Source organism: Melanerpes formicivorus, unplaced genomic scaffold, assembly GCF_026170545.1.
Source record: "Melanerpes formicivorus ecotype bairdi unplaced genomic scaffold, bMelFor1.0.p_v2 SCAF_8, whole genome shotgun sequence".
NCBI lineage: Eukaryota > Metazoa > Chordata > Aves > Piciformes > Picidae > Melanerpes > Melanerpes formicivorus.
The window spans coordinates 16,676,123-16,692,182 of record NW_027142360.1 but is presented as its reverse complement, the minus strand read 5'-3'; the positions used below and the strand labels follow the sequence as shown (position 1 = coordinate 16,692,182).

The 16,060-nt window shown below is 38.5% G+C and overlaps 1 protein-coding gene across 1 annotated transcript in view; it reads right to left on the bottom strand.

Moving 5' to 3' along the window:
* Positions 1-16,060, bottom strand: part of POLR3B (RNA polymerase III subunit B) — a 73,145-nt gene that overhangs the window by 15,394 nt on the left and 41,691 nt on the right. Inside the window, exons 20-23 of the mRNA XM_068142309.1 lie at positions 12,198-12,407; positions 9,364-9,522; positions 7,819-7,936; positions 7,534-7,676 (exon numbers count right to left, since the gene is read on the bottom strand). Coding sequence (XP_067998410.1) covers positions 7,534-7,676; positions 7,819-7,936; positions 9,364-9,522; positions 12,198-12,407 — 630 coding nt within the window. The remainder of the gene's footprint in view (positions 1-7,533; positions 7,677-7,818; positions 7,937-9,363; positions 9,523-12,197; positions 12,408-16,060) is intronic.

Here is a 16,060-nt window from a genome sequence, read left to right as displayed (position 1 = left end):
AGCTGTGCATTTCATTAGATGAAGAGCACTAGTGACACAAGTAAATAATTAACTTATTCTGGTCCGCTGACTGTGGTTATGAGACCAGTCATAGCTGACAGATTTTAATACAAGTTAACACAAAGACAGCATAATGAGCTTAGAAGTTAAAAACAAAATATTTAGACAGAATCCAGCAATGGGAAGCTCACTAGGCCATTTATAAAGTTTCTCTTTTACAGAGGGGTAAAAAAGGAAAAGGAAAAGGGAAAGCTATAAAACCTCACTCTAAATTTGTGGATTTTAAGATGCTGCTGAGTTTCTAACAGATCTATAGCAAGTCCATGTGTTATTTAGAGAACAGGACAGAGAAGCTTTTTCTTCTGCTATGTTCTAAGAAAATTCATTCTCTCTCATAAAAGACTGTTAAAAAAGCTGAAAGACACCTTTCCTATACACAATGCTAATTTTAAGAGCAAGTAATGGCAATTCATTTAAAAATGTAAACCTGCTTTTATTTCACAGTTACTCAACTTCAGAAGCTCTTTAGGAAAGAAATGCTTGCGAGTCTTCCCTCTAAGCTCCTATATTTGCTACTCTTTTTTATCCCTGATTGCTGAGCCAGGGTTTGCAGCAGGGCAGCACAAGGCAAGCCTAGCAGTTCTGCATTGCTGAGCAGCTGCAAAAAAAGTGATCAAGTGAATTAATCCACGTAAACGGAATTACCACTTGCAACTCGCTAATGAAATGGTAAAGGAGAAAAGAGAAGGCAGATTTAAGATAGCCTTGAGTTCCAAATGCTGCCTTGTCCAAGTAAGAACTGCAGTTCAAAACTGAGCTGCCCAACTTCTCCCCACATAATGTTCATAAATGGGACATGCTCAAACTAGTAGGTAACTTTGCTCTGTGGCTCATGCTACAGATTATTAAGATTTTCTAACAGTTACTCATTTAGACATGACAGGAAAATTGATCCCCAGCATTCATAGACAACATAAAAACAACACAGTTCCATTCATTTTCCTTCCCCTCAATTTTTATCTCCTGCATCTGAAATTTAGCAATACAATTTCAGAGTAAACACTATACTATGATGGGCCTGAATCTGCTCTCACCCATATATACTCTGGAGAGCTTCTCTGAGTAACCAGAAAAGGTTGCATGTGAAACAAACAAACAAAAATATTTTAAATGAGGGTTTTATGTTTGAGCAAGAAAACATCCAGCAGCTTGTTATATCTCAATTTTTTTCCAACTGAAAAGAAAAAAAAATTAAATTCTATAAAGAGCCCTTTGTATATCAATTTTCTAGTGTCAGCTTAGGTGAAAAATCAGTGAAAATGCTAACAAATTCTTTTAAGATATCCTCAGAAAGAAGTGGATTAACAAATTTGGCAGTTTACTGCAAAAGTAACAGTTTAAATTAGAATAAACTTAAATCAGACATCCACAGCAGCTTAACATGCAAGTATAAACAGCCATAGGCAGTGTTTTTTCAAAGCTATTGTATGCCAGCCAATAAATGACAGCCCTCTGACTATGCCTGATGGCCCCCATCCTCAGACGCTATCTGCATCAACCCCAACAGCATCTCAACACCCACGTACCTCAACAAGGCCCTAACAGAGCATGAAGATCCCCTCATCCTTGTACTTTTCTACTTAAATCGTTTTTCTTTTGTTGTTTGGTGGTGGGTTTTGGTTTTGTGTTTTTTTTTTAATCAGGAGAAATTCAGATTTCCAGACTGGATGTGGGTTTTGTGGTTGCTTTTACAGTTTGCTGACAAACGTGAACATAGAGAGACTTGTAAAACAGCAGTTCAGCAGAGAGGGGGAAGGGGGGCAGCAGGGAGGGTGCAGGGACAAAACACAACAGTATGGGAAAGTTTTTCACCGGCTATGATAAGGCGCCTTCTATACACACACATGCCAAATGGAGAAAAAAAAATAATCAAAAAAGTCAAAACAACCTAATATAGAAAACTAATTACTACCAGCAGGAGGGACATTAGAGAGCAAAGGAGACTAAGTGAATAGAAGCAGCAGTAATACCAGTTTCTATCAGCAAGATAAAAAGAAGCGCATTACTAAACGCGCTTGTTTACTTATTCTAATGATGCGGTGGCAAAAGAGCTCAAACTAACTTGAAAGGCATTTGGTTTTGGTTCAGCAGATTTGCCAGAATTTGGGAATACAAATAATGAAGAGAAGTTGTAGCTATAACACGGTGCCATATAGTGGGGATGAGTGACAAAGAGATCTGCAGAAATGAGCAAGGTTAAACAAAAACGTACGTGTGCTTCGAAACTCCCTAATTGCATACTGTGTTGGCTAACTAAGCATAAAACAAGTCCAGAAGGGGAAAAAAAACCTGCTGCATCACATAAGCTTTGTTCAATATTGAATCACTCACTGATCTATCATATCACTTGCTACATCCCATTTGACATAAGAGGTAAAGAACAGAATTAAAATTAACAGATAAATAATGCATAAGTAAACTTGATTAGTTTTCTTATTAAAAACATCACTCTAAATGAGAGGAGGTGCTAGAAGACAATACAGTTTGTACACTGCTTTCCCATGAGCTGCTGAATGGTCTGATGTGATAAATTTGCATAGTCTGAAGCACACAAAGAGCTGATTAATTGAAACCCTTACAATGCTTCTGGAAGCAGCTATTGTAAAACAATAACCATAGGAACTTTACAAAATACACATGGCTGAATGAGTCAAGAGCTTAATAAAATGTGTGTTCAGGATACGCTATTTGGAAACAGAATTAGAGATTTTTATTCTGTGCCATAAAATGCTAAATCACCCTAATTTCAGAGGTTCAGTTGAGGATTTACTGAAAAGGTCAGAAGGTTACCTGTTTGCTGCTCAAGATAAAAAAATGCTGTAATTTCCTTATTAAGACAGCAAGCTAAGTAGTGGTTTTGTTACAAATAAAGAGCAAAACTAATGTAAGATGTTTTAATGGCACTCTGACACCTTGTTTTCTCATATTCAACTCCTGAAGATAAAGAGTAAGGTAAGAAATTTCTGCCTTTCCTGATGCCTAATAACTACTAATCATCCCACATTCCTGCAGTCGATAATGGCAAATTCTTTTTAATGCCACATCAACCCTTTAATTCCTATAAACACATTGATGGTTTCTTGCAGTCCTAAGTCTGACTTGTAACATGAAGAAAAATTACATACTTAGCCATTTAAAAACTAACATTTTACTTTACATGTTCTGCTTACATGTACTGTACAAGTGCCCATGAAAAAGAGAATGAGAAGTTGTTCTCAACTATGAGGTTAGGCAAGCAGAAGACAGATGCTCAAACCGGTAAAAATGTTCAAAAGCAAGCAAGGTCAGACTTTGGCACATAAGTGGTACTGTCATGAAGTTTATGTAGTGGACAATACTGTGAATGGATTTTGTTTTGGCACTAAAGAAGGTGGTTCATTTAGGAAAACAAAGACCATCTTTTAGGAATTTAAACTCGCTTCCTCGTCTTGAGAGTTGTTTAAGTGCAGATACTTCAGAAAAGTTTAATCCTTTATCTTAGATCTTCAGCTATTAAAAAGCTTCTGTTTGCCAGTTCAAACAAGCTCTTGCTTAAATACAGTTTTTCCACTCCTCAGGAATACTGTTCAGTATTGCTTAGTTCTGTGATCTACAGGACCTTTGTTGGAGGTGTTAATCCTTTTTCACATGAGAGACTGAGAAATGTTCTTTCAGAGAAGTGATATATTGCTTTTTTTCACATCAAAGGAGCCCAACTTCTTCCTCATTGTGATTTGTAGCAAAGCAAGAGGAAATCTGGAAATATAATAATTTAGTTTGTATGGAACTCAGATGAAGCTTCTTTAGCTTAACAATCCTTTAGCCTTTTGTGCTTTAAAAAGTGACTTTGCTTGAAAAATGCAAGATTAAAAAAACCCAACAAACTAATTAACCAAAATAAGTTTCTTTATCCTGGAAACCAGAGGATGCAATATAGTTAAAACAAAAAAATCCTCCCTGGTAGGCAGATATTTATTTGTAAACAGTAGAAACTTAAGGGCTTTATAGACTTAAAAGGACATCTCAGCCCCCAAGGTCTTACTGCAATGTCCAGTTTCAAGATGAATATTGAAATAGGGCAAAATATTTGCATTTTGGAACATCACAAGATGGCTTAATTTGCTAGGTTTTTTTCTTCTTCCCATATACTTCTTTGTTGACAGGTCTTGAAGGAAACGCTAGCTTTTGGAAGAAGTGTACTTAAACCACAGACTTGCATGAAAAGAGGGTGTGGTGGACAGGCCAGAAGTGGTGACCCCTCGCCAATATCATGTTGACATGTGAGAGGACACAAAGACAGTAGCAAATAAAGAGGCAGTGGCATAGGTCTGTGTTATTACAGAGGCCTGCAAAATCTACTGCAGACTTAAGAAAAGGCCCTTTTCTAACAAAAGGTTAAAGCTGGTTTGTGAGATTTAATCTGTTGTATCCCAGGCATCATTTCTCTTACTCTGCTTCCTTCTCCCCAGTGACAATATATAGCTTTGAAATACAACTAAATTTGGAATAGGGGGGAAAAAGCATGAAGAAAACGAGAAGTGTGGTTTATACAGTCTCTCATTTTGTACATATTCAACTGCTTTAAAACTACTAATACAATTCCACAAAATCAAACCTCATCTTCATGCATTCCTTCCAGAAAATAAAATATTTCCAGAGAGAAATGTGCTTTCTCCTCACTGACTTAAGGTACTTGTTAGTTTAAGCTCATCACAGGTTTTAACGGCCCTATAATGTGCTTAAAGCTAACATTCACAAATTAAACCTGAAGTGGTAATTGCCTGTATTCAGGTGAAAAGGAGAGAACAAATTCAGGACTCATTAAAACTCTCTCCATGGAAAATGTCAAAATTAGTATTAAGGTCTCTGTTTCATAGTTCACTATACTCATCAGTTGGAAAAGACCTTTAAGATCAGCAAATGCATCAGTTACAACTGATCCTTCCTCAAGATGATGCCAATGAGGTATGATACGAGATGTATTCTTAAGCAGCTAGCAAGGAAGATTTTCCCTTTTCCTGCCTTTTCTCTAGATCCATCACTGCCTGTAGTCTAACATTAATGTCAGTATCTGGTTCTTTGCTGTATACTGAAGCGGCAAAAGAGTGAACTCTACTGTTCTTGTCAGCATATCTTTTGCTGGTGTCCAACACATAGATCTTCTCTACCAAGTATGTTTCTCCTTTCTCCCATTTACTGTAACATCTTTTCCCTTACTGTACTACAAGCCAGTAAGATATTTACTACCAGGAAGGCTACATATCCTAGTAGAATGTAGTAATTTACAATATGATCAATCCCTCCATCACAACAGATTACTACAGATTGCTGTACTGGACAGCTAACAAGTATATGCCTGCAAACTCTGTAATGTAACTGTTGCAACATTCCCACTCATACTCCCCAAACCAAGCTGAAAGGGACATTTGCTATTCTGAATAATTAATGGGTTTGGCTTCTTATTATTATAGGTCCAAAGCACAAATACATGGAGGATCAGACATTCTGAAGCAATGCCAGGCACAATTGCATGTTCCCTCAAAGCTCCCTACAGTACTTAGGGTGTTGTTTTTCCATTACCATAGGATTTCCACAGGTATTTTACTTAAAAAAAAGTACAAACTTTCTACAGCTTTTGAGGTATTAGTTTAATAAAGTATTAAACTAATGCACACTCCAATACAGTGTGCATTAGTTGTTTCTACAGTTGACCACAAATATCAGGGTCTGATGAGTAGGAAAAGTACTCATGAGATGTCTGTCCTTCAAGATCTCTAAAATGAGCTTCCTCTAGGCTGTGAGATATGCTAAGTGCCTTTAGTCGTATGGAAGGCTCCCTAAAGCTGTATCACAGCCTCCCTGACACAGCTCTGTTTCCTTCCATTATTCCTCCACTTCCACCTTCTTTCCTCTGATATTCTAGATCTGTGGAGCATCCTTTTTCTTGATTTTTGGAGAGATATGAAATCAGTTCCATTTTCCTTCCAATATGTGAAGTGATCCTACAGCAAGGCTGGGAAAGGACTTTCCATATGGGTGTCTAGCAATAGAAGGGGGAACAGTTTTAACATGAGAGAGAGAGTAGGTTTAGACTGCTTTTCAGTACAAGGGTGGTGAGACACCAGAACAGGTTGCCCAGGGAGATTGTGGATGCCTCCTCTCTAGGGGTGTTTAAGGCCAGGTTGGATGAAGCCATGAACAACCTAGTCTAGTGGAAGGTGTCCCTGTCCATGTCAGGAAGGTTGGAGTAAATTATTTCTAAGGTCCCTTCCAACCTAAGCCCTTCTATGGTTCTATGATCCTAAATTCTATTCAACTGTTTTGACAGGTGCACATCTACAGCCCAAACTAGGAAAAGAAAAATCTTACCTGCTTAAATTTTTCATGCAAATGTCCATAGATAGTTATCATAACTAACCAAGCACCTTCTTTAATATAATTTAATATAATTTATAGGCTACTGTACAGTCCTGCACAGTGCTGATTGTATTGTTATATAACAGCCTGCAGCTAAAATGCTGCATGCCACTTAAAAGGAGGACTAATTACATGAAGCTCTAAACACATGAAGAAATGGACTTCGCTGTAAAAGCAGTCCCAGGCTTTAAAGAACAGCACATCTTCATTGTGTATGAGATTAAAATATTATTTGAAAGAAACTCTACACAAAATCTTCCTGAAAGAGAATCTTTCTGGAGAGAAGGAAGGAATGGGGCAGCTGAACCATTTCAACTGCTCAGCACTATCTGTTTGCCCTTGCAGATAATGATCTTCCCCCTCACTTACCAAAACTATCCTATATGGCTGCAGTGCAAGAACTAGACCCAATTTCGAAAGGAAACTCAAGAATATACTGCTGTTTGTTTATTTTCTAAAGCCTTCAATAGGTACTGGTTTCTCAATCATTTGGGGTCTCAGTGAGAATCACTTCCTGGTTTTAGATGAAAAGCCATCTTGAAAATACAATCAGGAAAAATTTGTCAATGCTTATTAGAAGAGTTTCCATTTCTTAATGGCAGGCTTTCTTTAGAATTCTATCTGCAGTCTTCTCTTTAGAGGAAGAGGTCTGCACAGATGACTTGTAGATATCCCATTCCATTTCTAGTCTTTTCAGCAGATTCAGAATAGGCCCTTTCACTTTTTCCTCCAGTATCTTTCTTGATAACCCATTGACAAATCTATCACTTAAAACCAAATTCACTCTTGGAAAAAAACCCAGACTTCAAAATTCTGTTCTGGTTCAAAGTGGGCAACTTAGAGTATTTTCCTGATTGATAAGTCGAGAGAGAATTGTGTTTGCCAATTCTCGTCATCTGTTTCAGAAACATCCTTGCTAAATTAGGGGAACTTAACAAAACAAACACAAAAGGCTATGATCTTCTACTGCTGTATTTGCAACAGATCTGAACCAATCAAATGCAAACATGGTTGATATTATGCACATATAGCAGGCATATCCAAAATACATTTAGCTTTATGCAGTGTGTAGCTCACCTTTCTGCCCATGACGACTGCTAAATTTATCTCCAATTTCTGGACGTCTGGTTTGCCTCAACAACATTTTGATCAAGAAAGCGTCCTCCGCATTTGATGAAATCATTACTTTTTCAATGTAAGAATCAGTTGCACCTTTGTAGCTAGTACAAGAAGGAAAAACATGAGTTTTAGGTCTGCTTTGCAGAGGGAAGTTTCTTCCTTTAATTGTTCTAGAATTGAGCATTGTCTCAGACACCCTTCCTTCGGTACCTTCCCGAACTATAAAGGTATAAAGCAACATACGTTACTGGCACATCTTTGTACTGTGGCTGTTGAGGCACACTGCTTCCTTCCAGAGGCGTCTGAGTCACTGTTGGCATGGATTTGTTGACAAGGACTTGCTTATTTTCTACTTTTTCACCTATGAAGGACAAGGGAAAGAAAAAAAAAAAAAAAAGTGCTATGAAAACATATCTGAATACCTATGTTAGAAATACATTCTAAGCTTAACAGAAAGGAAGCTAGCAAACAAACTGGAAGCCCCATGTGCAGCAAGGATACCATGTTATTTTACTAAATGCATGGTAATAGAATTGTTAAACCAGCCTTTCTTTGGTAAATCCAACAGGTTGTACGGTGGGTGCACTATGAGAAGAGCTATCAAACATCCTTTGGGTCTAAAGAATACACAAAAGCATCTGAAGTCATCTGCCATTAAGTATGGAGAGAAATAACAAGCAACACTGTAACTGACAAATTTTAGACATTCACATCTGAATTTGGGACATGTAATTTCCACAGGGAGTTCTGCAAGGCTCATTTCAGCTTCTCCTTGCAATTACTTTTTTCTACTGCTTCTGGTCTCATACATGAGCTATTTTTCCCTCCATTCCCTTATCTTGCCCTTCACATAGAAAACCAATCAGTAGCATGCCCAGTGACACTAACGAACATCAAGTACCTGCCTCTCACCTCCTCCACAAAATTACACTGAGCTTCACACCCTATGTCTCTTTTCTCTCCACATGAATTACTTCAAAGAGGTTTTCACCTACACGCTGAGAACAGCCTCAGTCTGGAGTCTGCCCCAGTCCTATCTATCCTAATACTTCAGAAGATTTTTGCCTTTTTTTTTAAATTAACTTTGAAGGCTCCACTGTGATGTGTGAAAGAACAAAAGTGACCCAATTGTGTTGTTATAATGGAATTAAGTTTAGTGCATTTTACAGCATCTTTCTTATTAGATCCCAGCAGACCTATCAAGCCATTTCCCAACTGAAGGACGACAGTAAGGGAGGATTCTTTCTTGAACATGCTTCCACTGGTAAGTTGTACATGTAAACTGTAGTTGCATTTATTTTCTTCTCTCTCCCCCAACTTATTTCTAAAGTGTTAAAATCACAAGGTTTTACTTCTTCAAATAACTGCATTAACTGACAGCACGCTAGGAGCTTTTGACATATGAAATCAAGATAAGAAAGAATCTATCCTTAAAAACAACAATGACAGAACACATGAGAGACAAAAAATGGGGGAAAAAAAAAAAAAAGGAGCATTACAAGTTTGCCAGTTTGGAGATATAAGGAGAATACAAGTTCCAGTGATTCAATAGATTCATGCTGTTAAAGATAAATCCAAAGCTTCCTTTTCTTATGCACAAAACCCCCCAATGACTGGTACCACGCTGCTTTCAGAAACTAACATTTTTTAACCTTCCATCACAGTACCATCACACTAGAGAAAATAAAATAACTGACACTAAGTATAAAGTATGGTGCACCAGGAATATTAACAGAGCATTAATTTCTGCCTTAGATTATGAATGTGGCATGACTGAACAGGACGTACCTGGAGAACAGATTCCATCAGCATCCAAAATTTCATGGCGCCAGATTGGTTTACGGGTAGCTGCATCCAGCATAGGACCCATAACTTTGTCAAATGTCTGGTTTGTGTAACGCTTCAGTGTGCACTTGGCGTTCTTATACACAAGACACCTCCCAAAACCTAAAATATAACACAGACTCATCTGCCTAGAAGTTCAGAAATACTTTATAGCACGTTATCAGAATACAACAAGAATGCTGATCCACCTGCTGAGCTACAGAATATGAAGTATTGTTTTAATTAGGTAGATTATTCATTGTCTTGAATATGCATAATGTTGTACATGGAGACCGGGTAGCTCACAGCTTAAAAGACATCAGATCACACATTTTTATACACTGGACTATGGTCCAATTCTGAAACTGCACCAATCCACTTCAATACCTCTGCACACAAGCACACACACACGTCATTTCTCTTACCTTTAGTGGTCCACAGGACAAAACAACACAGAAGAGACTGTAACAGGATGAGAACAGCAACTCTTCCTTTCAGGAGTTCTAAGAAGCCTGAACTTACACTATTATTTGTGGATGACACAAGCTAGCCTATCAGGAAAGTACTGACTCGCTGTTTGATATAATCACCCCATTACTCATGTTTTTTCCAGCCAAAAGAATTCTGAATTACATATATTGTTATAAAATACATCTGATTCGGGTTTTAGAAAAGTAGCATCTCTGGCTAAGTACAGCAAGTAGCCATGATAGTAAACACTTTGATCACATTTAGAATTACAGACAGCCAAGAGCAAGGCTTTCTAATAATTTTACCTTATTTTAGTTGACTCGAAAGATGGCTGCAGCCACATACATCTATATCTTTAGATTACGTCAAGTAACTCCTGACAAGCACCACAGCTCTCCCTGTAAATGTTACCAGTCTACCAGAAAAGAAAACATTCACTTTTAAATCATGCCTGTTGTTGTTTTAGAAAAGGAGGCATAAATTAAATGCGGCAGACATTAATGCCAAAGATACATGTCTAGGAATACTATTATTGCTGCCTAGCAACTAGGAGGAAGGGAGTGTGGGGAGGAATAAAGTGATGGAAGAAACTGATTTTGGCCACCCAAAAACTACATCCAGTTTGATCACGCTGCACTATGTCTTCTATCAAGGGAATTAATTTAGCATAGAGAGAAGACAAACTAAGTTTTCAGGCAACTCTCCTCCAGCCCCCAGAGCATTAACATAAAGCGCTGAGGAACTGTGGAGAGAGCTAGACAGGCTAGATTGGCACAACCACAGACTTCACTTAATTACCTTTTAGTTGGTTCTGACATATTTTTACTTAAAATACACTGCACAGAGTTATATTTTTTATTTAATTAAGTGGGTTCTTAATTTATCTTTGAAAAAACACTACAGTGTTTTGCTTTAGCCAATGCTATTGCTTACTCTTAGAAGGTAAGCAGTATAGCTACTGCTCCCTCAGAGCACTACCTTCAATGACACAAACTGCCACATGCACCATTCCTCTCCCAAATACATTCACAACTCTAATTTCATCTGTTGGTTTTGTTACTGGTGAAAGTAGTTGAGACCCCTCCTGTCAGTAAGGAAATAGTTGAGAACCCTCCTGTTAATAAGAAGCAAAGGCTCAGGTAACCATCTAAAAAGCCAGTCAAACACAACAGGCTATCAGATACCTTGCAGGCTGGACAGATGGGCAGAATCCAATGGCATAAGATTTAACACCTCCAAGTGCTGGGTTCTGCACATTGGCCACAACAACCCCATGCAGTGCTACAGGCTGGGGACAGAGTGGCTGGAGAGCAGCCAGGTGGAGAGGGACCTGGGGATACTGGTTGATGGTAGGCTGAACATGAGCCTGCAGTGTGTCCAGGCAGCCAAGAGGGCCAATGGCATCCTGGCCTGCATCAAGGACAGTGTGGCCAACAGGAGCAGGGAGGTCATTCTGCCCCTGTACACTGCACTGGTTAGGCCGCTCCTCGAGTACTGTGTCCAGTTCTGGGCCCCTCCGTTTAAGAAAGATGTTGACTTGCTGGAACGAGTCCAGAGAAGAGCAACAAAGTTGGTGAGGGGTTTGGAACACAAGCCCTATGAGAAGAGACTGAAGGAGCTGGGGTTGCTGAGCCTGGGGAGGAGGAGACTCAGGGGTGACCTTACTGCTCTCTACAACTACCTGAAGGGAGGTTGTAGACAGGTGGAGGTTGGTCTCTTCTCCCAGGCAGCCAGCACCAGAACAAGAGGATACAGTCTCAGGCTGCGCCAGGGGAGGTTTAGGTTGGATGTTAGGAAGAAGTTCTATACAGAGAGAGTGATTGCCCATTGGAATGGGCTGCCTGGGGAGGTGGTGGAGTCACCATCATTGAAGGTGTTCAGGAGGAGACTTGATGGGGTGCTTGGTGCCATGGGTTAGCTGTTTGGGTGGGTTGGATTGGTTGATGGGTTGGACACGATGATCTTGAAGGTCTCTTCCAACCTGGTTTATTATTATTATTACATTTTTCATAAACTAAGTGTTTTCAGAAGGAACTGTTTACAATTTTTAACTTGAGGCCTAAAGTTAGCCTTTTTTTTTTTTCCCTTGTAATATCCATCCTCAGAAGTTTATTTACATGTTGGCAACTTCACTGCTCTACTGCAAGCATGGAATTACACTCGTTATTCATGCAGAAAACAAACAGAAGTATTCAAAGCAGTTTGGGAATTTGATTTCTTAATTGGAGATGTACTGCTCATAACTGCAATGAGTTATTATGGGATAATACAAGAGACATTAATTAAAACATGCATTAGAGAAGAGGGAAAGAATTGATGGTTCTCACCTCTGTCCAAAGAGGCCTTGTTTAAGACAAGAGCATCTTCAATATCATAGCCACTGTAGCTCATCACAGCAACGGTGGCATTCTGTCCAGCAGGAAGCTTCTCAAAATCTATCAATTCAATTGTTTTTGTTTTTACCATTGGCTTTTGTGGATAGGCAAGAAGATACATGAGAGTATCTATCCTGTTTCTTTGATTGTATCCAATAGTGCCTGTATGTAAAAGAAAACCAGACGTTTCAAAACATTACTGAGCTTCCCAGAAACATTTTGGCAAAGAAATGAACAAAATGCAAGTTAAAGAAAATGACAAACTGAGGAATTTAATCTAATAATCAAAATTCTTCAAGGAGGAAAAAAACCAAAACTAAACAAAACAAAACAAAAATCCATAGAAGTGAACAAATAAAATCAACTTTACATTATTATACTTAAATAAAGATGCAAGTGGCTTCTTAATTTAAACTTCCAGAAACAATAAAAGAAATCAAAGTTAGGTCCTATGTGACTGAATGCAAATAAGATTTCATTTTTAAAGAATGACACTGAATAAAACTGCAAGTATGAAGTTTACTTTATATTGTTCTAATAGCCATAGGGTTGTGGGTTTTTTTGGGAGCTGATCTTGCTCTGATCCAAATTTTCACGAGAATCAACAGAAAGATTCCCATTGAGTTCAAGAGGAACTGTGGATCCAGCTCTGCATCTTCCACATTGTATTTCCTTTCTTTTCTGGGGCAATAATTAGTTCACCAACAGCCTGTGTTAGAATGTCACAAAGCATGAACAAAGCATACAGTTAGCAACAGCCAAGACTGATTTACTTTCTGAAATTAGAGGTGTCATTGCTAGAAAGACTACAGTAGAAGTTCACCCACAATATATTCGTCTTTTTACATGAAATTAATTTTAAATGTATGGTTCAGAATTCAATCTTTTGTATAGACCTCCCAGCTTGAGACTGAAATTTTTGGCCCTGACCCACCAGACTGCCAAAGTGTCTTCTGAAATCTGAGGAAAAAATAATTAACACCCAGCAGGGAAACACAAACCGTTGTGTAGCAGAACAAAAGTTAAGGTAATCATATGTTATTAGAGTTTGCTGTACCAGGACTTTGCTATGTCTCTAAGCAATTAAGAAATTATAGTCTGAAGTTTTAAGTGCTAAATATTCTGCAGTGTTTAGGAGGTAAGTCTTTTAAAACCTTCCCATTTTCTCCTGCAATTTCAGAGGCTGGCTGCTTTCAAGGAAAGGTCAAAGCAGACAGTGTGTAATGAAGACTTCACATAGCCAGAATATAGTACAGTTGAACACAAATCTGTTCTTAGGGGAGGCCAGCCTCACGTTCTGCATGCATCTGCTTCCCATTTCCAAATGTCTGCATTTAAATACAATATCTAGAAAATCAAATCTCTAAAATCAGGCAGCATCATGTACATTTCCAAAGACATAGTCAGTCATAAAACTCACTCTCCTAAACCACCACAGGACTACCCTTTCCAAGGACAAAAATGGGGAGATAACAGATAGTCTGAAAATAAAACGATTATAACCAGCTCTTGCACACCTAGATTTCCTTGGTTTTAGAAGGAAACAGACAATAATCATTTATATATGATTTTTCTTCTCCAGTCAACTTTATCCTTTCTCCTGTGGTTGGTTGGTCTACTGAGACCCCATTTCACAGTATCACAGTATCACTTAGGTTGGAAAGGACCTCGGGGGTCATCGAGTCCAACCTATCAACACAGACCCCATGACTAGACCATGGCACCAAGTGCCACGTCCAATCTCCCCTTGAATGCCTCCAGGGTCGATGACTCAACCACCTCCCTGGGCAACCCGTTCCAATGCCGAATGACTCACTCGGTGAAGAACTTCCTCCTCACCTCGAGTCTGAACCTCCCCTGGCGCAGCTTGAGACTGTGTCCCCTCGTTCCTTGCCTATCACAAGGAAATTTTCCTAAGTTAAACAGTAATTTAAAAATATTTGTTCTTTCACCTCCAGGGGGTAATGAGTGACACTAAAAAGAAAAGATGTTGCTTAAGTATTATTTTATTAAAGCAAAATAAGGTTCTGGCCTCTACCTGCTCTCTCCTCCTCCAAATATGCACTAACATGGGCCACTGTGTTTGCAGAAGTTGACATTCCGTTATTTCCTGGTCTCTGCATTTTTCCTTTTTAGAAACAGGCAGCACTCAAACACAGGAACAGGAATAGTGTTTTCAAACAGTGGGAGAGATTTGGTAGAGTTGACAAACTTCCCTTGTCTTTTGCTTTTAACCAGATGCTTTTCTGTCCTTTTCCTGAGATGGAAATTAATCATCCCTTAGCATTACTTTCTGTCTTCAGTAAGAAGCAATTTGGTAGGGCCTGGATTCATCAGCATTGAAGACCTTCAAAGTCACCTTTGCAAAGGGTCACAATCTGAAGGTCCCTTTACTTCTGATAGTCTCTAAGCCTAAGTCTCTAAGCCTAAGTATAAGACATTATTTACACTGTACTTTGTTTTAAAAGAACCCCAACATAACCCCAAAACCCCACACACAACAAAACTGGTTTTCCCATTATACAGCTAAATTAAAGACCCCTCTGCACCTAGACAATCTGTGTACTTTCTGGATAGGTTGCCTGCTGCAGAGCTCATCTTAAAAGCTTCATGGATACTTTTTCCTGTTGCTGACAGAAATCATCTCCTGAGCAAACCATGCCAATTTTCATTTTTTAAATGCTGCCATTCTTTTCTCCTTTGAGGTGCTGTACCTGCTATGGTTCACTGGTTAGAGATGCTAAGATGGGATGAAGTCTGAAGCACCTGATCTTAGCTTGCTCTTTATATCCCAGTAAACAATCTGTGGAAGTCCCCTGTATATCAGGGATTAAAGATTATATTTTTACATGTTTCAGAGAACTCAAATTATTTCTTTCTCAGATGCTTTATGTATTTCAAAGTTGGTATTTTTATCAGAGGTTTAGGTAAGCCTAATGGAACTGTCACTGTTTGCATCAGACCAGAAGCCATGAGTGACAAATATTACTGAGATTTTGTGCCTCTGTAATAAATTGTATTCAGGCAGTTCTTCAGGATTTGAATGCTGTATCATAACAAATGTAAAAGTTATACATATATATATGTATTAATGATGGATGCCCTAGCAAGAAAGAAAGTGGTTTGAGAATGATTCAAGAGCACAAATGAAATGAATTAGCCAAAAAACGATGCCATACATCAGCAATAATTGTTGTAATTGCTACAATATAGTGGTTATACAAATAATGCCTTCCCTGGACTGGTCTGGCAAACCACAGTCTTAAACACAATCTTCTTATTTAAAATTAAAAAACAGTTCTCTTTTTCTGAGGACTGGTGTGTTGGGACAAGACTTCTTTGTGGGCACTGAAATGAAGCAAGTCACTGGCTATATTTCTGGTTTCTCTCTGAAAGAACACAGCCCTTGTTTGCTCCAGTCAAACAGACAAGCAAAAGTAAGGTATAATTAAAAGTTCACCATAACTAACTCTGCTCACAATAACTCACATTTATAAGTATTCCAACAGCAAGAATAATTTTTTTTCATTGTTAAGTAGCCCTGTTCAGAGCAAACCAAACAAGCCTGACCTGAACATAACAAAGATAATTTTCTTGCCTTTCTCGATGCTTGTGAATGCACATGTGCATTCTTTCCTTTGTGTTTCCTGACAAGTTTTTCTTTTTCTTTTAAACTCTTACTTCATCATTCTTCACTGTGGAATAACCCCTATAAACATGCTAATTATGAAGGTTTATGACAAATGGGATAGTTATCCTGATGCAGAAAGTCTTGAAAATTCACCAGAACAAGCAGCCAGCTAAAATAAGCGTTT